Source organism: Natator depressus, chromosome 7, assembly GCF_965152275.1.
Source record: "Natator depressus isolate rNatDep1 chromosome 7, rNatDep2.hap1, whole genome shotgun sequence".
Lineage (NCBI taxonomy): Eukaryota > Metazoa > Chordata > Testudines > Cheloniidae > Natator > Natator depressus.
The window spans coordinates 82,467,274-82,492,995 of record NC_134240.1 but is presented as its reverse complement, the minus strand read 5'-3'; the positions used below and the strand labels follow the sequence as shown (position 1 = coordinate 82,492,995).

The window sequence follows — 25,722 nt, the reverse complement described above, 5'->3', positions numbered from 1 at the left end:
ATGTCCCTGAACACGTCACTTAGGAAATGTTGAAATGTTGCAGGGCGGGGTATTGGTTAATCCAAACGGCATTCCTAAGTATTCAAAGTGCCCATATTGGATATGAAAAGCGGTTTTCCATTCATCCCTAGGTCTTATTCACAGTAGATTATATATCCCTCAAATATCTAGTTTAGTGACGATCCTGGTAGTCTTCAGGTGGTCCAACAATTCTGGGATGAGGGGCAGGGAGTTCCGGTTTCAAATAGTCACCTGTGTCAGTGGATGACAGTCTACACAGAGGTATGGTGACCTATCCTTTTTTTTGCACAAAGAGGACTGGTGTCCCCGCTGGAGTGGTGGGTCTCTGAATAAAGCCCCTGAAGAGACTTTCCTGGTTATACGCACATGGTGTCTCTAGCTCTGGTTTAGACACGGTGTATATCTATCCATAGGGCACCTTTCCCCTGGGTTATGGGTCTATTGGACAGTCATAGTCCCTGTGAGGAAATAACAAATCCACATTTTTCTTTCCAAACACATCCAGGTAGTTTTGATACTTGGGGAGCCCGAGGTTCTGGTTTAGAGCTGCTCCCTTCTGGTTAGCCCCTGTTGTCCAGGGTTTCACTTCTGTCATCTGTGGAGGGGCTGGATGGGGTTGGGAGTGGGCAAAGCTGATCTAAGCAAACTTTTAGGACAAGGTAGTGAGTGGCCTAAGTGTCAGTTACCAAGTTGCAGGCAGGAGAATAGTAGAGGGGTTGGGATTGAGTCAGGTCAGGATACCAGGAAGTCAGGGTCAGGGACCAAGTTGCAGACAGCAGGCAGATAGCAGTGTCAGGGCCAAACTATGGTCAGAAGCTGGACTATAGAATCCTCAGCAAGGCAAGGTCTGGAGCAGAAGTCACTGGTTAGTTCTGCCTCATTACCTACCCTGGATTTCACAATCGTGATCTACTGTAATGTTAACAAAAAATTAAATTAACACTAACTGCCAGAGAGCACAGCACTCAGAGGCTCAGGGAAGATTATGTGCTCAGCCTGTCCCCTTTTAAGCCTACACTTCAAGTTCAATTTTCACTTCTAAAGAAAATCTGAACCTGCATTTAGGATCTTATTTAAAGATCAGGATATCACTACTCATATTGACTTCTGCTGTGTGTACACGGCTTCTTCTCTCAAGATCAGGCACTTGGATACTAAAATTGGCATGATCTCATACATAAATGACCATTTTACATACCCCCAGGCAATGCCTATTTGAGTGTCTAAATGCAAGGGATAGATGTCTTATTTAGGTGCCCAATTTATGTGCCCATCTTTGAAAGTTGAGCTTTGCTGGTTCCTTGGCTGCTGCATCTCCCCTGTTTCTGATGAGAGGGAGGATGGTTTCATATGATGAAGTCACTGGTGGAACTCTGGGGATTTTGGATCTCTTCCCGCTCTGCCACAGATTTCCTGTGTGACCTGGGGCGAAGGACTTAATCTTCCCTGTGCCTCATTTCCCTATCTATAAAACAGAGAAAGTACTTCCCTACCTCACAGAGGCATGTGAGGCTAAAATCCACTCATGCTGGTGAGCTGCTCAGATACCATGACCTCACAACTGTTGGCATCAAACTCCCAAATCTTCCCGTATTCAAAGTAGTCACCATCTTCCATTACTTTCAATAGGCCTGAAACCAAACAGTCTTTAGTCAAGGTGGCCATTATTCCATATGGTAAATAGGCCCAATGGCCTGTGATGGGATGTTAGATGGGGTGGGATCTGAGTTACTACCGAGAATTCTTTCCTGGGTATCTGGCTGGTGAATCTTGCCCACATGCTCAGGGTTCAGCTGATCGCCATATTTGGGGTCGGGAAGGAATTTTCCTTCAGGGCAGATTGGAAGAGGCCCTGGAGGTTTTTCGCCTTCCTCTGTAGCATGGGGCACGGGTCACTTTCTGGAGGATTCTCTGCACCTTGAAGTCTTTAAACCATCATCTGAGGACTTCAATAGCTCAGACATAGGTGAGAGGTTTATTGCAGGAGTCGGTGGGTGAGATTCTGTGGCCTGCATTGTGCAGGAGGTCAGACTAGATGATCATAATGGTCCCTTCTGACCTTAATATCTATGAATCTATATGCAAAACTGCAGGGAAAGCAAGGCTGCCCTTAGTGAAGATGACTATCCTCTGCCATTGTCTTCAGTGGAACTGAAGTCAAGGTGCCCTCAGGAAGATGTCTGACATTCTGTGAGTGAGGGGTTGACCAGGAGTTATGAGGAGATGGGGGAATGTGAGAAGCAGGAGGGGACTGAGAAGGTGCAGGGGAGAGTCTAGAAAGTTCAGGGAGATGTGGGGTGCATGAAGGTTTTGAAGAGACCAGGGAAATCCGTGTGCAAGGAGGGAAACTGAGGGCTTGCAGAGGACTGTAAAATGCAGGTGGAGACTGGGAGGAGGGGAGGCTACTTGTGTCAAGGAGTCGGAGTGTTTGTGAATTTTTTGAATTAGCCTTGTAACAAATCCCACGTGGGTTGTGGTTGGGGAGAGCCTGTATGACTGTGTGACTGGATCTGGGGGGAGAGGAGTCTGCATATATGAACTGATCCTGGGGGGGGGGTGTCAACAAGTGTTTATGTATTGGCTTGATTGTGAGGGCAAATCTAGTGTGTGTGTGTGTATGTGAGAGAGAGAGAGAGAGAGAGATTTTGGGGGGTGCAGGCAGGAGTGTGTTTGATTTCTGTAGGCAGGGAAAAAGTGTGTGAGGGTGTTTCTGGTGGGGTAAGCAGGAGTACGTAAGCAGGTGGGGTAAGAGTGTGTAAGAAGATGAAGGTGGGAAGAGTATACAGAACGAGGAAGCATGAGAAAGGAAAAGAGTGTTAGAGGGAGAAAGGAAGAGAGATTACTAAGTGGGAAGAAGAGAAAATCACATAAGAAAAGCAAAGTGGAGGGGCGCAAAGGAAATATATCAATTCTTGCACAATGTAGGAAAATGAGATGGAGGGGCAAAAAGAGGGCAAACTCATACAATAAATAGCAGTAGAAAGGGAACGAACAGTGAGAGGGAAAAGAACAAATGAAAGGGAGACAAAGTAAGCTTTAAAAGATTTACTGAATAGAAAGAATTAGATGCAAAATGATGGACTGAATAACCCAGTCTAAAAAGGGATGTGATTGAAGTGAGCTGTGGGGACAGAAAGTAGGCTGGGGGAAGCCCTGTCTGTCTGTCCTGTCTCTTCCCTGGCTTATCTTTTTTTATGTTCAATGAAATCTGGACTTGGTCACCATTCCCCAACTTTTTTTTCCTGTGGTTGCACTTGTGGGTGGAGAGGGTGGGAGAAGTGGTGATGAAAAAACTGATATGCGAGAGTCTTGCAGCAAGGAAAATGGATCTCTCTCCTGTGTCCTTGGCATTTGGGCTGCTCAGACTGGCTACAGGCATTGCCCTGAGGCCTTCTCAGATTGCATTACCTGAGCCTTCATGGAGGGGAATGTATGCTTTGGTAAACCATCCCTGAAACCCCCTCCAAGGTAAACAACTATCCTGGCATAAGAGAGGTTAAGTTGCAGTTTGGGGAACCAGAGCCTGCTGGCTGTCCCTGAGCTTCCTAACTAAGAATAAATCAACCAAGTCTGTAGCACATAGAATCATTCCAAACTTGCTTTCAGATCGTTCCTATGCAATGCTTCCAGAACACGTGTCACTCCACTCGCGCAGCAGTAGTGGTTAGGGGGGCAGTGAAGTTGTAAAAGGAGGAATCAGAGAAGGAAAGGAATTGTTTGATGGCTGGATGGGACTTGGTTTAAATTAAACCAGATGGTACCCAGGTAACAGACAGTTCTGTTGTAATATTTTATGTCACGCTCCCCAGCCCCACATGATTTCTTTGTCAAGATTTTATGGCCCTCAAATGGGACAGTCCCTGGTGGAAAAGAGGTGGTCTGGAAGGAAAGTTCTTCCCCACCTTCTTCTTAAGCATCCAATGCCAGCCATTGTTTGGAGGCAGGGCACTAGATTGTCCCCCTCACATCTGTGCTGTATCTCTCAGCTGGAACCAAAGAGGACAGGCAGCTCTCTGCAGACCACTAGTGGTCCATGTGCTACAGCCTGGGAACCCCTGTCCTAGAGGAGGTCTGTGTCTCCCTCACTTACTCATCCTCACTGCCATTGCAAACAGCCTTTGTTGCCAGGGTCACATTATATGCTGGAGGGGGTGGGCACAACGAAGGAGGTCAAACAGCAGATTCCTTCGATCTGTATGGCTTTCGTGAAGTGCCCGCCTCTGGTTAGAGTACTCGGCTGCCAGTTGGCAAGCTGGCTGCTTCAGTACCTGCCACCTGTTGACACGGGAAGAGCTGCCTCGTGTGTGCAGATAATGTACAGGAGTCCTATGTGGTTAATATTTCTGAGCAATTGTACTCATATACAGTGTATGTAAGTGGGCTTGGGACCCTTCCCTGTTCTCTTCAAGGCCATGGCAGTATTTTGCATGTAATAATACTCGGCTAAAGTTCAAAGCCTGCCATCCACAGATAAATGTTACAGTACCTGTAATTATATGTTTTTCTTCTCTTTTTATTTCAGACTAAGTCAGAATTCACAGTTGAATTTTCTGTCAGTGACAGCCAGGGGGTAAGTATGACTTTTTTCATTTCATGATCTGAGACCGGAGAAGCATGGAGTGGGACTGGGAGAGCACTGGCTGTTGAGGAGTTCACAGCCACTGCAATCCCAGCCTCTCCCTGAAAGGGGCATTAGAGAGTGAACAGGAGAGCACTGTAGGTCATGATGTAGAAATGCAGATGCAAGTCTTTTTACCATTATATAAAAGCTGTGGAGCTGCAGGGAGTAGTGGAGAAGCACTGGCTCAGGAGATCTTGCAGCTACAATGCTACCATCTCTTAGAAGGAGAGCTGTAAAGAGTGGAGTGGCTGCACTGGTTACTGGGGAATGGAGAAGTACTTTAGTCCCAGCATCTACCAGCAGGGGGCATTGTAAATCCCATTGGACCTCTGGCTGTTGGGGATCTAAAGAGAATGATGTACAGTAGCTGTGGCTCTAGGGGAGTGACAGCTGCTGAAATTTTAGTCTCTTCCTGCCTGGATCTTCAATTCTGCATCTGTCCCTTCTCTGAAATCCTTTGAAAATGAAGAATATACGCAGTAGCCGCATGCCAGCTGTATGTTTTTATTCTTCTGGCCACAGGTGATCAAGGGGACAGTGAATATCCAAGTGGGAGATGTGAATGACAATGCTCCAAGGTTTCACAATCAGCCCTACAGTGTTCGCATTGCAGAGGTAGGAGCCTGGATTTCCTCTGGAGAGACCTTTTTCCTGGACACTTTTTCTTCTTCTGGGCAGAGCTTGCCCATTTGTTTCAGTTAATTGTAAAAAGAGCAGAGCTCTCTATCCAGCTCTATGGTGATGGTAGTGGCCCTCTGGGGTGTTTGGTCTCTTCCACCTGTCCTGTCATTGGGGTTCAGTGAAGGATGAAATCCCTGAAAGTCTAGGCCATTTGTTCCAATGGGTAGTAGCGGAGTGATAACGCTCCATAGGCAGAGTATATCTGTTGGGAAAAGGCAGGTGGAGGAGTGGGCTGTGAGCTCAAAGAAATGTAACACACACTCCATATGGGGCTTTAACTCAGGAGCAAGCTTTGGGAGAGAGTGAAGATTGAAAGCAGCCCAAAATAGGAATCTGTTTTTTGCTTCTGCTTTCTTTTGGGGACAAAGGAAGAGGCGTCTCCATGGAGGATATTTTGTGTAGAAGTAAATGTTCCCTCAAGCCTTTTTAGATTAGTGGCAAACTCTGGGAATGCTCTGCCTGAATGTCTCTGCCCTCTCAGCTATTTGGTCTCCTTGTAGACCTCTCTGTAGTGATGAGATTCTTTTCCCCGGGAGAAGACTGTCGTGCTCCTTCCAGGGTGGCTTGGCCATGCTGACTGCCGGGAAGAAGATAGCTCCTATATATGTCGCTAAACTTGTGTAAAGTTGTGTCAACTCAGTCAAGTAGCATGGTCAAGGAACTTCTCACTCTGGAGATTTCGGGTTGATTTCAGGGTTGTGGGGTACAGCTGAGCAGCCAGTCTTTAGTGAGGGAGAGGATGGAGACCGACAAGCTGCACCATGGCTGGTACTAGTCTTAATCAAATGATTAACAGTTTTGAAATGGAGAAATGACTGATGGAGCCTTCTCCCTGTCTGATTCTGGGCCCTGCTATTCCCAGACTAGGGGAGCCCTCTCCCTGTCTGACCCTGGGCAGGCTCTTGTTATTCCTGAAGCATGCTTCTGTGTGCAGATAAGGGAGTTCATCAGTGTATGTGAAACTGAGCAGTCTTTGATAATTGAGAAGTACAAATTATTGGATTACAAATGGTTGGTTAATATGCTGGCTGCAGGCTCCCTGCTGTGCTGGAGTTTGGATCTTTCACTGTCCCTCTCCTGTGTGGGTGAGTTTCCTTCAGTAGACTGTTCGTGATAAATTGGCCTGGAGTTTGTCTCCTATTTGCTTTGTCTGCTTCTATGTGAAGCAAATAATCTGAAACACCCCGTTGAGAATGACAGTGTGTCAGAGGCATTTCTTTTCCTTTTTAAGTGTAAACTTAAAAAAAAAAAAGTCAGCAATAGTTGTATAACCCATTCGCTGCTCCCTTTTTATGCCCAGACCTCTTGAAATGAATGAGGAGTGACTGGAACTCCGTCCTGCAGATCCTCTGTACGGTGATATGTCTGAAGGGGAGGGTATTTTAGTAGGTCTGCGAAGTGTACTGGCAATCCGTGTGAGAACTTCATGTCCTGTCTCCACAAAGCCACTCTAGGATATGGGAAAGGAGGAAATTGACTTTTAGGTGACTTCACCTAAATCCTTGAACACACAGACCCTTGTTTTCTATTGCTCTCCTTCTCTTTTCAAACTATTTCCCGATCTACAGAAGCAATGTACTTCCCCCTGGAACACAGGTAAGACTAGAAGAGAATGTTCCCTCCTCCTTCTCCATTCCAACGTCACCCCATAAAACCTGTTAAAATATTTTATGATGTGTATTAGAAAGAGGGCTCCCTCCTGGTCATGGAGAAATGAATGGAAACTACATTTCTGTACCCATCTGGAATTGATGCTAGATTAAGCTTCTATATTTATATAATTGGAGCTACCATGCCATTTCTCCTCTCCCTTGTCACCTCCATCTTGAGAACTCAGATCATAAATTCAGATATATGGAAGGCTGGAGATTTAACTTACTGGCATCGAGTATGGGGAGGAAGGAGGGCCAAGGTTCAGGAATGGATGTGAACGTTAAACTTGGTTGGGAAAAAGGCATTGTGGCAGCAGTGCTGGAAGAGACAAAAAAAATAATCTGTCACACTCTTTCTTTGCTGTCCTCTTCTGGATATGAGTCACCTGCTCTGTAGTGAGGTGTCTTTCAGCCCATCTTGCTGGTTTTGGTTGTAGTTAGCATCATGTTACTCACAACAGACCAACATTGAAACTTAGTTTTCAGAGCTCATGCTTTTTTGGAAATTGGCCTAATGTAATTAAGTGTGTTCATGTGCCAATTTGTAATCTCTGTCCATGATCTTTAAGCAAGGACATGGATCAAAGGTAATGAGCCACATACTCATCATCCAGCCAGTGTCCTGAAAGCACTTCTGTTCTTCTATCAGGAGATAATATTTCCATGGTGCCTTTTTAATGTGTGGTAAAGTACTGAGAAAAAGGGAGGGCGTGCTTCTTTGGATCCAATAGGGCCTTCTAAAGTTATCAGTACGCTAGAAAAGTCATCGCTATTGTTTTTCTCTTTTCCTCCATCACACTGCTGGTGGAGTCATTTCTAGCTTATTATACTACAGGTTCTGGTGCCCCTGGGAAGCCACAGTCTGGCTTCAAGCTTACACTTTTTTGTTGAGGGTGTTTTCATTTTGTAGTAACTTTGGGTTGGCAAGAACATGTCCTTCTTCCCACCACAGTATCACTTTACATTTTCTGAAGCCTGTCAGTTCATCCCTGTTCATGTGGGAATCCTGGGGGGAGGAGTCGCATGCCCACCTACTGGCCAGAATAGAGCAAGCAAGAGAGATGATGCCTTCTCCTTTTTAAAGCAGACAGTTGAGTGTGTTGATTAGCTGTGTGCTGCTACAATCACCGGGTGCTTAGTACCTAGAGTTGCCATTGACTTCACAGGGAGGTGTAAGTTCTGTTCACCTTGGAAAATCAGGCCCCTGGCACAAAAAGGTGGCTTTGCTTCATGCAAGGTACATTGCTTTGAAGTGCCCAATGTTCTACTGAAACAACGGTAGTTCCAAGGAATGTGGACACATAGTTGCTATGGGACACAGCTGTGGAGGGTATTAGCAAACTCCTCTCTGTGATAATGCTTTTGATAAACAGTGAGGTTACTACTAGTCAGAGACGAGCCCTGCCCTAAAGAGCTTATGATCCAAGTTTAAGACCAGACATGAACAGACACAATGTACAAATGGGACTGGGAAGTTGGGGAGGAAGACTGGGCTAACAAATGCGAATGCGATTTCCCCTAGATTAGCTATTGGCACACTTCATAGATATTGAGGGTTTTCCCTGGTTCTATTCCTGTATTTATTTTGAGATAAATGAACATCTGGGTAGCAGTAGTCCTAGCTAAGAGATGGAGCAGCAGGGGAAGGGCTATTTAAGCCTACTACCATTGTATGGCAATAGAGAATTCAAAAATAATGTGCATAAATAAATGGAATATGAAAAAAACACCCTTTAAAGGTACTGCTTCTGAATAGGTATACCAGTGCCTTAGAAAGCCCATTTGTTTCAAGAATGTAAATTATTTGGGCATGAGCCATGTAGTGCAGTTTGTGAGTGCATGTGAGTGAGGGAATGTGTGAGTGGGATTAGTGGGGAAGCAAATGCACCCCTTAACATTAAGCTCCGTGTGTTGCTCTGATTATTGGACCGGCAATCACGCCTCTTTGCCTTATGCTTCGGTACGGTGCCTGTGGCATGGTGGTCTTCAGTGCCTGTCATGTCTTAATTACAACACAGTCACCTGTTTGTAATAGCAGAGCAGGTGTGTGTGTTTGTGGAAGAAGGGGGGTCTCTCCCCCAACCCCTAACTATGCTGTTCCAGTGCAATTATCCATTTTATCTGGGCAAAAGGGCCTACAATTCACTTGTCAAACTCTAATGAGGCAGCACGGATGCTTTCAAGTCTGTAAAGAAAGGGGAATCCAGCTAGAATTGGCAACTTAATTCACCAAGCTGGCCTTGACAGACCTCATTAAGTTCCCATGTATTCATTTCAGGCTAATGGCTGTCATGCTGACTGCTGTTTGATTTGCTATAATAGACTTTTATGGTTTTCCAATTTGCTAAAACGTGTTTGCCCATGTCTGTGCCCCGCAGTGCTTTGGTAGTACATTAGTTAGGCACCCACGTGCATGCCACACTGACCTTCAGGGTTTGTTCTCTAAGATGCATTTTTTCACTGTGTTCTCCTTGCCCCTCCTACAGAGAATCATAGGGCTGGAAGGGACCTTGAGAAGTCATCAAGGCCAGCCCATTGTATTGAGGCAGGACCGAATAAACCTAGACTATCCCTGTTAGGTGCTTGTCCAGCTTGTTCATAAAAATCTCCAGTGACAGGGGTTCCGCAACCTCCCCATGAAGCCTATTTCAGAGCTTAGCTACCCTTATAGTTGGAAAGTCTGTCCTAATATCTAACCTAAATCTTCCTTGCTGCAGATTAAGCCCCTTACTTCTTGTCCAACCTTCAGTGGTCATGGAGAACAACTGATCATTGTAGTTTTTTAACAGCTCTGACCATATTTGAAGACTGTTATCAGGTCCCCCTTCCATCGTCTTTTTTCAAGACTAAACATGTGCAGTTTTTTAATCTTTCCTCATAGCTCAGGTTTTCTAAACTTTTTATCATGTTTGCTGCTCTCCTCTGGACTCTCTCCAATTTGTCCAATAATTGTGGCTCCTAGAGTCGGACACAGTACTCCAGATGAGATCTCACTAGTGCTAAGTAGAGCAGGACAGTTACCATCTGTATTTTACATACAACACTCTTGTTAATACACCCCAGAATGATATGAGCCTTTTTCGCAGCTGTGTCACATTATTGATTCATATTAAGTTTGTGATCCTGTATAACCCCCAGATCCTTTTCAACAATACTACTACCAATCAGTTATTCCCTTTTTGTAGTTGTGCATTAGTTTTCCTTCCTAAGTGTAGTACTTTTTACTTGTTTTTATTGAATTTCATCTTGTTGAATTCAGACCAATTATCCAATTTATGAAGATCATTTTGAATTCTAACCTTGTCCTCCAAAGTGCTTGCAACCCCTCCCACTTGGTGTCATGGGCAGATTTTATAAGCATCCTCTCCACTCCATTATTCAAGTCATTAATGAAAATATTGAATAGTACCACCTGCCCCAGGACTGACCCCTGTGGGATCCCATTAGATGCGTCATCCCAGTGAACCATTGATAACTACTCTTTGAGTATGGTCTTTCAACCAGTTGTGCACGCACTTTAGAGAAGTTTCATAATCTCTTCCTTCCCCCCTCTCTGTATTTCTGTTTCCACTTTTCCCAAAATCTGGATTTTAAATAAAAAATGTATAATGCTGAGATCTTCCTCTGCCTATTCTGTGTTGTCTGGAAATAGACGTGGAGCATCAGTAAATGCCAGAAACCCAGTTTCATGCGTGAGATCTAGCCAAGCTTTGGGATTGTCCAGACTCTGGTGGGGAATAGTGGATGTTCCTGGATCTGAAAACTCTTGTGTATCTTTAAATGTAAGCTAGCCATCTATCTCTTCATTGTACATAACATGTAGGAAAATAAGTCTGGTCAGCCAGCCTGACATGGTATAATGATTCTATGTAAAACAAGCTAACAAAGACAGAACAGAACCAACACTTATTTCTAGAGTCTGGTCTAGGTATGGTACAAGGCTAGACACAGAATATTTCCTGTAGGTACATCAAAGTCTCTCCAGTTCAGTCTGCATATACGTAACTTTCAGGGGCAGGTGCCTCCCCATTCACTGGGTTATTTATCACATTCATGATGGGAGCCTCTGGCTTTATAAAATAGTGTGGTTCTGCACACTCAGATTTTGTGGCTATTAGCTCCATATGTATTCATAATCAACAGGATTAAGTCTTCGGTCCTGCAGGTTCCATTCATAACATCTGTAGCTGGTGAGCTAACTGGTTCAGTGGGGAGCATGGTTAAACCACAGTAGGTCTGGTAGCCCTTAGCAGAAGGCATTGGCCTATATTCTGATTTCCTGTAGAGCCAATCAGTGCTCTTAATTTCCCACTGTCCTGAACCACTCTTACCTTGCTAAGCGTGCCATGGCTCTCTATAATCACTGGGGAACTGAGAGTCCTGATTGGATGACAGAAATGTCAGTTGACTGTTTCCTTCCTGGCTGAACCTTCCATGAGGACTTTTCCAACAGGGATTTTCTCTTCTGTAGCAGCAGTTTCCCCATCTTCTTCTTTAACATAAAAACATAAGAATGGCCATACTGGGTCAGACCAAAGGCCCATCTAGCCCAGTATCCTGTCTTCTGACAGTGGCCAGTGTCAGGTGCCCCAGATGGAATGAACAGAGCAGCCATTCCTTGTCGCCCATTCCCTGCTTCTGGCAAACAGAGGCTAGGGACATCATCACTGCCCATCCTAGCTAATAGCCTTTGATGAACCTATCCTCCATGAATTTATCTAGTTCTTTTTTGAACTCTGTTATAGTCTTGGCCTTCACAACATCCTCTAGCAGAGAGTTCCACAGGTTGACTGTGTGTTGTGTGAAAAAAATACTTTCTTTTGTTTGTTTTAAACCTGCTGCCTATTAATTTCATTTGGTGACCCCTAGTTCTTGTGTTATGAGAAGGAGCAAATAACACTTCCTTATTTACTTTCTCCTCACCAGTCATGATTTTATAGACCTCTTTCATATCCCCTCTTAGTCGTCTTTTTTCCAAGCTGAAAAGTCCCAGTCTTATTAATCTCTCTTTATATGGCAGCCGTTCCATACCCATAATCATTGTTGTTGCCCTTTTCTGAACCTTTTCCAATTCTAATATATCTTTTTGAGATGGGGGCAACCACATCTGCATGCAGTAGTCAAGTTGTGGGTGTATCATGGATTTATATAGAGGCAATATAATATTTTCTGTCTTATTACCTATCCCTTTCTTAATGATTCCCAACATTCAGTTCGCTTTTTTGACTGCTGCTGCACATTGAGTGGATGTTTTCAGAGAACTTATCCACAATGACTCCAAGATCTCTTTCTTGAGTGGTAACTGCTAATTTAGACCCCATCATTTTATATGTATAGTTGGGATTATGTTTTCCAATGTGCATTTCTTTGCATTTATTAACATTGAATTTCATCTGCCATTTTGTTGCCCAGTCACCCAGTTTTGAGAAATCCTCTTGTAGCTCTTCACAATCTGCCTGGGACTTAACTATCTTGAGTAGTTTTGTATCATCTTCAAATTTTGCCACCTCACTGTTTACCCCTTTTTCCAGATTATTTATGATATGTTGACTAGGACTGGGCCCAGTACAGACCCTTGGGGGACACCACTAGTTACCTCTCTCCATTCTGAAAACTGACCATTTATTCCTACCCTTTGTTTCTTATCTTTTAACCAGTTACCAATCCATGAGAGGACTTTCCCTCTTATCCCATGACTGCTTACTTTGCTTAAGAGCCTTTGGTGAGGGACTTTGTCAGAGGCTTTCTGAAAATCTAAATACACTATATCCACTGGATCCCCCTTGTCCACGTGCCTGTTGACCCCCTCAAAGAATTCTAGTAGATTGGTGAGGCATGATTTCCCTTTACAAAAAATACGTTGACTCTTCCCCAACAAATTATGTTCATCTATGTGTCTGACAATTTTGTTCTTTACTATAGTTTCAACCAGTTTGCCCAGTACTGAAATCAGGCTTACCAGCCTGTAATTGCCGGAGTCACTTCTGAAGCCCTTTTTAAACATTGGTGCCACATTAGCTATCCTCCAGTAATTTTGGTACAAGGCTGATTTAAGTGATAGGTTACAGACCACAGTTAGTAGCCCTGCAATTTCACATTTGAGTTCCTTCAGAACTCTTAGGTGAATACCATCTATCTGTTCCTGGTGACTTATTACTGTTTAGTTTATCAATTTGTTACAAAACCTCCTCTAATGACACCTCAATCTGGGACATTTCCTCAGATTTGTCACCTAAAAAGAATGGCTCAGGTTTGGGAATCTCTCTCACATCCACAACTGGAAAGACAGATGCAAAGAATTCATTTAGTTTCTCCGTAATGGCCTTATCTTCCTTGAGTGCTCCGTTAGCATCTCGATTGTCCAGTGGCCCTACTGGTTGTTTAGCAGGTGTCAGTCCTTTGTCCATCCCCTCCCACTAATCAAAATTCCTAGAGATTTTGGCCGAGTCTCTCAATGTTGCTAATGGTACCAGCCTCTCTCTCTCTCTCTCTCTCTCTCTCTGTGTGAGCGTGTGTACGTGTGTATGTATGCATAAGTTTATTGTGATGTCATGTGTGACAACAGCAAAGAATGTTCTGCTGCAACATTCTTGCCTTACCTTCTGTCTGCCAACTTGCTTGATTGACAATGGCTGATGAACCAAGGAGCTACTGATAGACGCATACTAACCATCTGTCAACAACTTCTTGAATCAGCTATTTCCACAGGTTTTAGAAAAGAGGATGGGTTTTTATAAAAGGAAATCTGCAGATTCATTTCTTGCTCATTAGATCACACATTATAGGTTGGTGCCTCCTTGTTCTAGAGATTGGTGGGGACTAGCATTGCAACAGTCAGTTCTCAACGTTCCATTTTGATTTGACTGTGGGCATCTTTCAGTTCTTCTTCTGCTTCAGGATTTTAAGTTCCTTAGAGGCAGATGTAGATTATTTTATCTTTTTGCAGACTACTATAAGTCTGCTGTATTCTGTTATATTTAACACAATGGATAATTTTTAGAGTAATGTGTATTATTGGGTTACATCTTCTGGCATAAGACCATCTTCTCGGTCACGCTTTCGGTGCCAGACTGCCACTTAGTACCTCAACCACCCATGAGATGACACACCAAAAGAAGTACCTGTAACTTGACAGGGCATATTAATTTATACTAGGGCTTTGTTTGCAGCACAAGACTGAGGCTTCCACTGCATCTATAACCATCTGCCTATTGATCTGTGAGAGAGAGGAGCAGAGGCCAATAAATCATCTCCACTGCTGGATTGAGCCATTCAGTTGCCAGTGCCTCTGGGCTACAGAATCCAAATATCTCTCATCCACTCCAAAGGGCATTTTGTGGGCTAAGGTTCTTTGACCTTTCCTTCCTGTTAGTATGGTGAGGAGGTAATGAGAAAACTCCTCTAAACATCAGATAGGTGGCATCATTTAGAAATCTGCCACCTTTGGCTTTGTAGCCCCGTGACTTTTGTCTGCAGCAGTTTAGCATATTAAAAAGCATCAGGCATAAGAAGGGATGTGTGTATGTGGTGTGAGCCTGCATGCATATGTGGTTTCCAGTAAAAAAATCCAACAACCCAGTATCTGCATTGTAAGCAGCAAGTCCTTCCACTATCAACTCGCTAGTCTGTATTCTAGCCTTAACTGTACAGACATCTTTGCAGACTTGAACCATCTACTGTATCTGTCTCATTCAAAGCAAATAAATAAGAACAAACTCCAGTATGAGACAGGGCTGGAAGAAAAGGAAAACTCTAGCCTGCTTTTACAGATAGAAACATAGCCGAAGGAAGTTTCTGCAAAGCAGAGCCCTGCCTCTGCAGCCACGGTCCATCTTGTCAGTGTTGTGTCCCCTGACCGTGGTTTTGATTGCCATTTATTTTAGTTGGGAATGTGGTGAGGATACAATCACTTGCCATTTACGGCAGTTATTTCTGTTCAAGCAAAAGCCTCTGGGAATGAAACGTCACAAGCCTGGGGTTACCATTTTCTTTTTTCATGTACTGATGCTGCTGAAGTAGCTCTCTCTCTCTCTCTCTCTCTCTCTTTCTTTTAAAATTGGGTGGAAAGGTGTGCTGCTGCCCAGAGTGGGGGCTGCAGGAAAGGGTCGTCATCACACTGCCTTACCTGGAATGCGATAGTGGTAGGAGCGGGTGGGGAGCAAAAAAAACAAAGCCCCAGATGTAATTAAAATGATTATTTTGTTTTAATGGTAATAATGTTAGTAATTACATCAGTTTCCCAGCCAGTCCTGCCCAGGAGTCTTTGGAGACCCATACAATTCTATTGCAATGGCAACAAAGCCTGATGCTGTGAATATGAAGCAGTTGGACTGAGTGTGAACTTCTAGTTCAGACACATTAGTAATTCTCTTACACACTCCAGGCCACCTTTGATTATTTTTTTCTTTAAATAAAAAACCTTTAAATTGAAGGAGATGATAAAGCTGTGATAGGACAGATATTCCTGCTACTCTTCCAGAGCAGTCAGTAATCAGTGCTGGCCGTTTTCCTCTCTCTTTTCCGTTTTTATCCCTGCTTGCCTTCTTTTTCTCTATCCATTCTTTTGCTTCTGTGTGTTTTTTAGAGCTGCACAAATAACTGGCAGTGAATAATTTATCTGGCAAATCTATCCTCCTCCCCCTGGCCCTGCCCCCCTCACAGGATACCTGTAAGCAGATCAAGATTTCCTTAGATGTACTTAGTATACAAAATTATCTGACGGAGGTTTTTAAAACTTTCTGGATTGATCACCAACAGTGCTGTGGAATATTCACTATTCAGACTGTGAGGGTTAATTACGATTGGTCAGAAATCATATAGTTCTGTTTCTCAGATTAGTATGCAAGCACTTCCAGCACAAATACTCCCTTATGTGAATGTAAACTTTGGTTTATTCAATTACTCATCTTGTAACTTTGTAATTCACTTTCTGCAAACACCAATCCCAGTAACAGTCAATGGCACAAATGTCCATGGGAAGTGAACACCAAAGAAGGATGCAAGCACAGCCTGAGAGAATGAGTTTAAACATTCAAAAAAATTGTCATTGGAAAATATTTTTTGTAGCATCCACCCAACTCTAGCATATTATTTAAAATATAATAATAATCACTGCTCAATCACACAGGGATTTAAAAGCCCAAAGATGAGGGAAAGACATTTGTTCACTGGTCAGGCACGTGAATCTCTCTGTTTTCGTGTCACTTTCTTTATGGGAGAGTGAATTTAGTTCTGGTAATAAGTGCCAGAGTGAAAGCCCTAAAAATTGATTTCCTCCATGACAGCATGTTCTTCAACCCTGACTAGTGCTGAGAGAGGAGGCCTGTTGGTTTACTGCTGAGATTGCAGTTGCAGTGTTGTCTTGTTGGGTATGGACACCTCTCCCCTAGGAACTAAACTGAGCCCTTTGGTTCATTTTACACAAAGGCTACTGAACAGGGGCTGGAAGGTGACAACTTTTGAACTTCAGAACTAGTGCCATCCCACTGAAAGAGCTTGTATCCCTTTACGAGCCCCTGTACCATGCACAAATCCTTGGTGGTCTAGAGACTTGATGAGTTTTTGTATCATTAGCTCTGTTGTGTCATATAACGTACTGAGTCCCTGTATCACTAGAAATTCCAGGTTCAGAGGTTCTGTGACTTGCTAACATTATTGACCAAAAATGTGTCCTCACTGTTGCCTTTAAAATGTTGTTTGAATTTTTAGTGCCCATGGAAATGAGGAACCGCATTAGCTGGACATCCTCTATGCAGGCTTTAGTTTTGACAGCACTTTTTAATCCTGGCCTGCAATTCTTCACACTATTTTAGTTCTAGGAACTCTCAGAGCTCTACAAAAATAGTTCAGTTCTGACCGGCAACACCTCACCACGGTTACTTCAGTCATAAATCTCTCTTTAGCCAAGACCGCCAGCCCTGCCAGATTTTGTCACTGTGAAATGTTTTTGGGATGCAAACATGGGAAAAGTTATAATTTGAGAGGATAATTCTGCATAATAAATACTAGAAAGCGGGACAGTTTGGAGTTTTATAAACTTTACACAGAGAGATGTTGGCACAGGTTGTTATGGAATCATTTATACAGCACGCAGTCTGACACACAAAGTCCCAGAGAGGGCTGGAAGAAATCGGATTGCATGCAGAAATCTAGGGAGATCAGCCACTAGTTCTTGTTCCTTGTGATGGGGTGTTCACCCCACACCAACCCTGAAGGGGTTAAGGTCGTTCACAAGGGGCCAATTAACCTTACAGGCTGCACCTGTGCGGGGTGGGGAGGAGTCAGGCTTGATTGATAAAGTTAATTAATGATGAAGCCCAGATGGGCAACAGCTGGCTGAGCTTGTATAAAACCAGGAAGTTTGCAGCAGAAAGGGGCTGTCGGGAGAGAGTCTGCAGTCACTGTCTTGATCCAGACAGATGGATAGGAATAAACCCAAGGGGGAGCAAAATTCCTGGAATCCTAGCTCTGTGGGAAGGGTTTACTCAGAGGAGTTTGGGGAAGAAAGCCTATGGAAGGCAGAGTCGGAAAAAGCCCAGGGAAAAAGCAGAAAGGTTTGAGACTGTTTAGACCTTGGTTGCTGCTGATCAGGTCCCAGGACTAGAAGTAGCGGGTGTGCCTGGGATCCTTTACCAGCCACTGAGAAAGTGGCACAGACCAGGAAATGCCAAGGAGGACTGCCTGGAATGGCATACAGACAGTTGGTCTGGAGGGACTTTGGTACCCCAAAAGGGAAAACTATATATTGACTAGGCTGGAGGGCTGAGTCAAAAACAGAAAGCACCCCGAATTCTGGAGAGTGAGAGGGCCGTGGGGCAAGCAAGCATTGGAAGGAGGTACTAGACCAGATGAGGGCAGAAATATTTGTGAGCTGCCAGTGCTGTGACACTTGCTCATTGAATCCACTTGTACTGCTGTGTGGGAGCTTTAAGAGTGCAGTCAGCAGAATTTCCCTCTTGTGCCAGAAATGAAGGTAATAGAGCATCCTCTAGGAAGATACTGGATCCCACTAGACCTCCCCATCCCCAGTGCACACTCTAGATATGCGTGTCTTGCAGGGACCTTAAGGGTAACAGTTTGTGCTGCCCCATACAACCACACCTAGAGTCCCCGGGCTTGAGTGCTGAACTCTTATGCTAGTTTTATGCTGGTGAAATGTGAACAATTCCAGTGTGCGTACTCTGGAATAAAGCTCACATAGTGAAGCGAAGAGTAAGACTCTCTAAACTGGATTCAAACTGCTGTCAGTGGGAGAGTCCTTCAACCTAAGTACTGCTCCCTTCCAACTCACAGATTTAGCTTCCAAAAATGTCCTGACACTCTGGTAGGCAGTTTGTAGTTCTGCAGTCTGCTGTGTAGTTCAGATTCATGGTTGACTCCATTTTTGATATTGTCTGACTCCCCTGACACAGCTGGTTTTTGACACTCTAGGCGATTGCCCGTGCCATCCATAGACTGGCCTTAAAGCTCTGTCAGACAGAGTGAGCCTAAAGGAGGCATTGTCTTTAGATGATTTACAGTGCACACCTACAGTGTTAGGGGAATAATTTACTATGTCTGAGGTGTGTGGACTGTATGTGAGAGAGCAAACTGGGAGCTGTGTGCACACAATGTCAGGACAAGGAGTTTATTTAGATTTTAGTGCCCTCAAACCCTCTAGAAAATGCTATTGGTTTGGAAAGTATCTGTTAGTCTTAGTTTTGTGATTGCTGCACTTGGGCTACAGCCCATGGAAAGAATCTCTGCTTATATTTTGTGAAAGGAGGTGGAGAGCACAAAGTATGGCTAAAAGTATATCACACTGTATTGACATACTTTGGGTGTGCTGGGAGGCAAGAGGTTGACTGTTGAGTACACTTGATGGACGTGCGTGTGTGTGAGACAGACAGACAATGTAATTACATGCCCTGGTCCAGCATTATTGTTTTGATAAAATATTTCCACATCTTGCCTAAAGTTCCCTGACCCATGTAGGCTTTTGTGCTTCACAGCTTGGAAACCCTCATCGAGCAGTGCTGCTTCAATCTGGCCAGTTCTGGAAACCCATGGAAGTATCCCACTCTTGGTTGCCTGGGACGCATGTAGGAAGACAGGACAGTGATGGATTCCACTCGTCCTCACAGGAGCTCCACATTGTGCCATGTCCCCATTTCACAGAAGTGTAACAATCCCCTGCAGCAAGTGAATGTTAGACATTGCCAGTGCCATGTGCCATCCATTCAGAATGCGTGTGAATTTTAGACATTTCATGGGTTTAGATTCATTTGAGTATTTTGTTTACACCAGGCCTTGGGGCTTTTTTTATTCTATATACTGCTGCTGTGTTGCTTTTAATTTGTATTTATTTTTGCTGGGTTTAAATTTCAGCTCCTATTAGCTCTGACAGGTTAATTTGGGGGCAAAACAACAGGCTAGATTTACATCTTTTCTCTCAGGCACTGGAAGAGCTGGTCACAATGGGCTCACTTTGATGTGTTTTTTGGGCACCAAGCTCTCCTCCTTCCTAGCTGGTGGAATGGTAATCATTTATTTAATTTCTTAGCAACCTTTAATTACTTCCCAACTTTGTACAGCAAACTAGTGGCAGTGTGAGGCATGCCATGAGAAGGATGCACTTTCCTTTAATAATCTGAAATGGAAGCATCATGTCCATCTGTAAAAAAGCCATCTCTTAGCTAGATAATGTCTTTGAGAGGGTTTCATTTGATCTGTAATCACTAGGTAGAATATAATATCCCAGAAAGAAGCAACATTCACAGCTCCCCTCACCCCACCAGATTGTGTATGATTCATGGAGACTGGTCAATTTCTGTACTGCCCTGATTGTTTGAACACTAAAATGTGTCTTTACATTTGAAAAATTGTAAAAGTCAGAGTTCTGCCAGTCAAGGCAAGGCAAGGTCCCTTTCATAGGTTATTGAGAGATTGTGCTATTGACCATATCCTAGCCCCACTTCTTCCAGGTCTCACAGGCACGCGCACACACACACACTGAAAAAAAGAGCAAACAGAATCCAGCAAGTATAAATAGGGAGCACAGAACCTGAATACTGCAGAAATCAGCAGGCTGAGTTTACTCTGATGTACCTCCTGATTTGGGAAAGGTGTTATACTGAGTGTGCTGGCAGAAAGGGTGACACTTGGCTGTGGAGTTGAACCTTAAATATTCACAAATATCCATTTTCACAACAAACAAATTTCACTGTTAGCATAAGCAAAGAGAAGTTCGTGAGGTGCTTTGGGTTTGCTGACCTCAGGTTGATGGAGGTTCTCCGAGATGAAAGGCTATTGTTCTAAGACCAAATGCTAGCTTTGGCCTTCAATTTCTTCTCCCCTGGCAGATGAACATAAGTAAAAGGGGTTACACAGGTGTAAACAAATGCAGAATTTGGCCCAAAGGATTCTGCCCTGTTCTTGTCAGACACATGTGCACACGCTCAGTTTGCAGTAGGATCCAAATGTCAAAACCTCTGAACTGGGTAAGCAGTTTATTAAAAATGTGGTGAGTTGTGCCACACAGAGAAAAGAATAAATGGGGGAATTTTAGTGATGGGGACAGATACTGGAGGGCAGAAAGATCTTTCACAAGATTCAGAGGTTATCAAATATCCCTGCTCCATCGCTTGAGTCCTGTAGTCTGTATAAGAAGCTCTGGCAAGGCAGAGTGCCTGGCAAGCCTGAGAATTTCTGGCCCCTGAATATTGTTGCCATATAGGTTTTCTGGTCTCTCTTGGTGGTGCATGCTCTAATAAATCATAGCAGAAACTTCAAAACCTTTCTGGAAACTTACCCCTCCCCGAATGAACTATTTCCTCAAAATCAGAGGATAAATATTCTCCACCTCTGGGAGTCCTGCCATTTGTCCCAGTTCACTGGCATATACAAGATCCTGAGTCTTTAAAACATGTGCCCAAGAAGTGAAATGAGAAATGCAACAGAAACTACTGGGGCGGAAAACTCCAAATGGCGTGGAAGTAATGTCTAAAGTGCGCTGGAGATTACAGTCATTTCCATGAGACAACGCTTTGGGTGGGGAGGGATACTGCAGCAAAAGAGGAGGGAAAAACAAGCTAAAAATTAAAAATAATCATTCCATTCCAACCAACGTAGTTCCTCTGGGGTGGATTAAGGGGGACAGAGAAAGAAAGGGGAGAAAACGGCAGATTTGGACGTCAAGGAGAGAAGTATGTGGGGCAGCAGATAATTCTATGCATCTGCGTTGAAGCTGTCACCTTGGGAAAATAAGATTCCTAGAGCCAAAGGAATCATTTCAGGGCAGAATAAGAAAACCTGTACCCAGAAGAATTCTTCAAACAATGCACACCTGAAAGAGAGAGGGGAAAGGTGAGAGCAGAACCTGGATAAACAGGCAGTCATCCATCTAGCATTAGCACAGTGAAGATAAACACACTTTCCAAGCCCCTCATCCCCAGTACATATATAGTCCATATTAATCATTGCACATGAAGCTAGCCCCAATTCTTCCCTCTTATTGGCTTCCAAAGTTGTGACCATTCTTCTTCTCCACTTAATCTTCTTGAGTCATTGCTCACGACTCTGAACACTTTTTTGTTTTTTGGGGGTTGCAGTAAGCAAGAGAGAGGGGAAAAAAGTAGTAGAAAGTTACCCAAAAAAGTCACCCAAAGTATAACTCCTTTCGGTTCCTGGGAAAAACAATGCCTGTCTTTTCAAGACCCACCTGAATTCATGGGAAACCTGTGAGCTTGGCATCACCACTTATTTCTAGCAATGATGGCTTCTCAGTAGCCCTCAGCCCAACTGGAAGCAAAGCATTCTTGTTAAGACCTTGGTTTTGGAGCCTGGTGATAGCCTGTGGTATTGACACTTTCCATGAGTGAATACAGGCTAGTTCAAGCCCATGAGTGAATACAGGCTAGTTCAAGATGTTGCAGACCACACAGCGCCAAGGAGGACGTCTCTAGTCTAGAAAAGGATGGAGATGGAGTGACTAAGTAACGGAGAAGTGCTGTTGGCTGTTAGTTTTGGTTTTACATTTTTGCTCTGCACTGTTTATAGCATGCACCTAGTAGCTTGAAAAATGAAATATCTTTTGCAACCAGTTGTCCTTTTTTTCTAGTCAGTAATCATTAATTCCTTGCACTGCAGTTTCTAATGGACTAGAAATGACATGGTTCCTTTTTGGTTACTTCTCTTTTTGTGTATTGGCATCAGCATTTATGTCCATAGGTGTGTGGCTCCCTCTGGAAATAGGTTTGCTTGTTAACGGTTTGTTGCAAATCAGGCAGCAGGGGGAGCTCTACGCATGGGGTAACTACATGGCGTGGAACACCAAAGAACATTACCAAAAAAAAATCTTTTCCCAGTTATATGATTTATTCTGACAGAAACAGATACTTTGGGGATATCTTTTCAGGCTTGGGGCCTAGATTGGTTGCACATGATATGCATGTGCATACACTCTGACACAGAACTCTGTGAATTAAACAGACACTTGGATATGGAGATCAGTACCTGGTCTATGTACATGCAGATATATGGTTGTCATGGGTCTGTATTTTGCAGGCATAACTTAGGTATCAAGTTTTGAACATTCAACCTTTGAATGAAAAGGACACTTGAAACCATTATTATTAGGCAGATCAAATTTGGGACCATATTGCTTTGAGTGCCCATTCAGCATGCTTTACAGAAGATCCACCACCACCCCTTAAATATGCATCCATCTCCTTTTAAAGCTTTACGTTGTGGTGATCTTCCTTAGGCAAGAGGAGCAAGGTGACTCCTTTTTGTCAACATCACACCTACAAGGGGAAGGAGATTTATTGCAGCACAGCAGCAGGTGATCCCCATCATTTCCAGGGTGAAGTATGATTGATTGTGTGGCGCTCCCATTTGGCTGTCTGAAAAGATGGAGATCTGACCTGAAAACCAAACCTTGAACTAGATTTGCTTGGGCCTGCCCCTCTTTAACACATTTTTACTTAAACTGTTGATTTTGTTTTTAAACACTCCACCTTCTGCTACTTGTCCCTTCAATATTCCCACTATCTAGAGTTCTACCCCTTTAATTATGAATTTTGTGAACATATGTACAGTGCCTTCCATCTTAGGATATCAAAGTTCATTACAAATATTAATGAATTGAGCCTCACAACAGTCTTTTGAGGTGAGTACATATTATCCCCATTATATAGATAGTGAAGTTAAGGCACAGTGAGGTAAAGGACAAAAACTTCTAAAGGACCTATAATTTCAGGGTGCCATAATTCTTAGGTGCCTGACTTGGCACACTTTCCTCACTTTCAGTGGGGCTTAAGCACTCACAACTTAAATTGACTTTAACCAGAGTTGTGGTCAAAATCAGGCTGTGGATCTTTCTGGTTGAGCACCTAAAATTAGAAGTCACATTTGAAAATGTTTGACCTTTAGCCTTGGAGAGGCCAGTCTTGTATGTCCATTTCTCACACATGTGAAACTGTCCTCAGCACTCGTGTTCCCAAATGCCCTCTCACAAATCGCACAGTCACCAGGGAACTTGGTTGGTTGTTACCTATTGCTGCATGTGAAGAATCATTTACTGCCCAGTTCAATCCTGGCCTGTTTGGGTCTCATTTGGCTGAATAATTTGCTGCCTGCACTTAAGGATGAGTAGTCCTGTAATGATATTCAGTGTCACATGAATACTGGACAAAATCTCAAACAGAACCTGGACTTAGAAGCAGAAAACATTTTTTGGACTGGATTCTTTAGATTTGATCTGCCTAGTCTCATCTTATCCGCCCTAGACCCCTAGCCCGGTTCATGCAGCCTCCTCTAGTTTGTGATTCCCTATGCCTCATCTAACTCATCTGTCCTTCCTATTTATAACTAACTAAATAAAAATGACAATGTCAGTCAGTGCCCAGACCAAACCAAAGTGACTGTTCAAGCTTTACCTAAACTGGGTTGCATCTAAGTTCAGGTATTTTGTTTCCTACAAGAAGGCCTGTCTTCATATCACCCCATCCATGGCTTCAAGAAAATTTGATGCTGAGCAGCAGTGCACACACCTCTTTGATCATCTCCAGTGCTGTGGTGCTGATCTCAGACCCATTCCCTTCTGAGCAACAGAACTGGGCAAATGAGCTTTGTAAATATGCTTTTTCAGTTTTCTTTTTTCCCTGTCTCTTTGTTCCTGCTGTGTCTCCCCCACTCTGCCTTGCTCTCCAAATGTCAGACTCTCTTCTTATTTTTCAGCTCCAGTGGTTCCCATTCTATTGGCTCAGTCGCCAGCACCAGCTCTCCCCCCCTTTTGGCTTTTTGCTCTTAGTTTAATAATACACAATGGGCTTTAAAGGTAGCCTTCCACACACACACACACACACACAAAATCTGGCCAAATGGCTATAAGCGAGAGAGACTCAAGACACCAAAAAAGTGCACCTGCACACAAGCTTTGTGTTTTAATACAATCCAAGTAACTGCAGACAGGATTAATGTGTCCTGGTGACATGGGCAGAAGAAGAGAGATGAGGAGCTGGGTCCCTAGTTTATTGCCACTGAAACAAATCCATTATGCCATGTTGAGGTGATAATGGGTTTTTGACTCTAACTTGCAAAATCAGATCACAGGATGGTATTTGGTCCTTTCTGTGCCAGGTGCTTCTGTTCCTTCCTCTAGATGGCATTGAGCAGCACTTCATGGTCTATAGATTGGAGGCTCTGCTTCTGGAGGTAGACCAGAGCAGGGGGATTGTAGTCCGTGGGAACTCTGTAGGACCTGCTGCAAGGATAGTATAAAATGCTGTTGTAAATCAAACTGAGGGAAGCATGGGAGCTAGGGAAGAGAAGCAGAGGTGTAATTAAGTTGGCCACCTTCTGTTCAGTCAGTGTATGAGTGGCTTTTGCTACCTGTACATACTTGCATGCATACTCCATATTGCTAGTGCTCGAGCCTAGACATACTACGTCTAGCTTAAGCCAGTGTTACCATGAGCACTAAATTGACTTTCAGTTTTAGGAAGGGAATAAGAGTTGGTAATGAATGTGCTGATAAACCTATCAGATTAGTGACTCCAGTTCCTGTTTCTCTGCCAGAGTAGACCGTGTGCTAGTAGAAAACACTCGCGTCTTTCTGTTTGGGACGGGTCCAGGATGAAACCCCAGGATCCAAGCCCCTCTGAACTTTGGAAAAGTGTGGCTCCAGAGCAGAATTTTGCAGCTTGGGCCTATCTCTGCTTCATACGATGGCTTGGAATAAGTGAACAAACTGAGTGGCTAACAAAAATTCTGATCTGTGTAATTGTGGGATCTAAGCCCAACATGGGGCAGGAACTACTGAGCCAACACATAAAAATAACTATTATATATGCTAAAGACACATGGCCAGATGTGCGGTTACAGAGTCTCATTTGCTCTTATGTCTCCCTGGAGTGAATGTTACCCACCCTGAGAACTGCATGCCCGTCCTTATTTCTGACAATTGGTGAAGGGAGAACGAGAATGTTAAAGCATAAAGCTGTTCCAGTGCAGTGGCTAGTTTATAGTCCGTGAAGTGTCTCCCCCAGTTTGCAGTTTGCTGGTAGGCTGGGAGGACAGGTGGTTATTCTTTTGCTATGTGTATTTTATGCTTTTGATGAGGGAGATTTTGTAAAAAGGCTGCTACCACAATTAATGAATTCCCAAGGCAATAGGAGATCAAGGAAATTGGTGCAGCTGCATCTCAGAACATCAGAAACGCTGCAATTTATGCGGGGTCTTAGTGGCCCCTAACCATTTAGAAATGTA

General features: G+C 43.7%; 1 protein-coding gene across 1 annotated transcript in view; it reads left to right on the top strand.

Moving 5' to 3' along the window:
* Window positions 1-25,722, top strand: part of CDH23 (cadherin related 23) — a 552,537-nt gene that overhangs the window by 164,904 nt on the left and 361,911 nt on the right. The window contains exons 6-7 of the mRNA XM_074958929.1: window positions 4,544-4,591; window positions 5,165-5,257. Coding sequence (XP_074815030.1) covers window positions 4,544-4,591; window positions 5,165-5,257 — 141 coding nt within the window. The remainder of the gene's footprint in view (window positions 1-4,543; window positions 4,592-5,164; window positions 5,258-25,722) is intronic.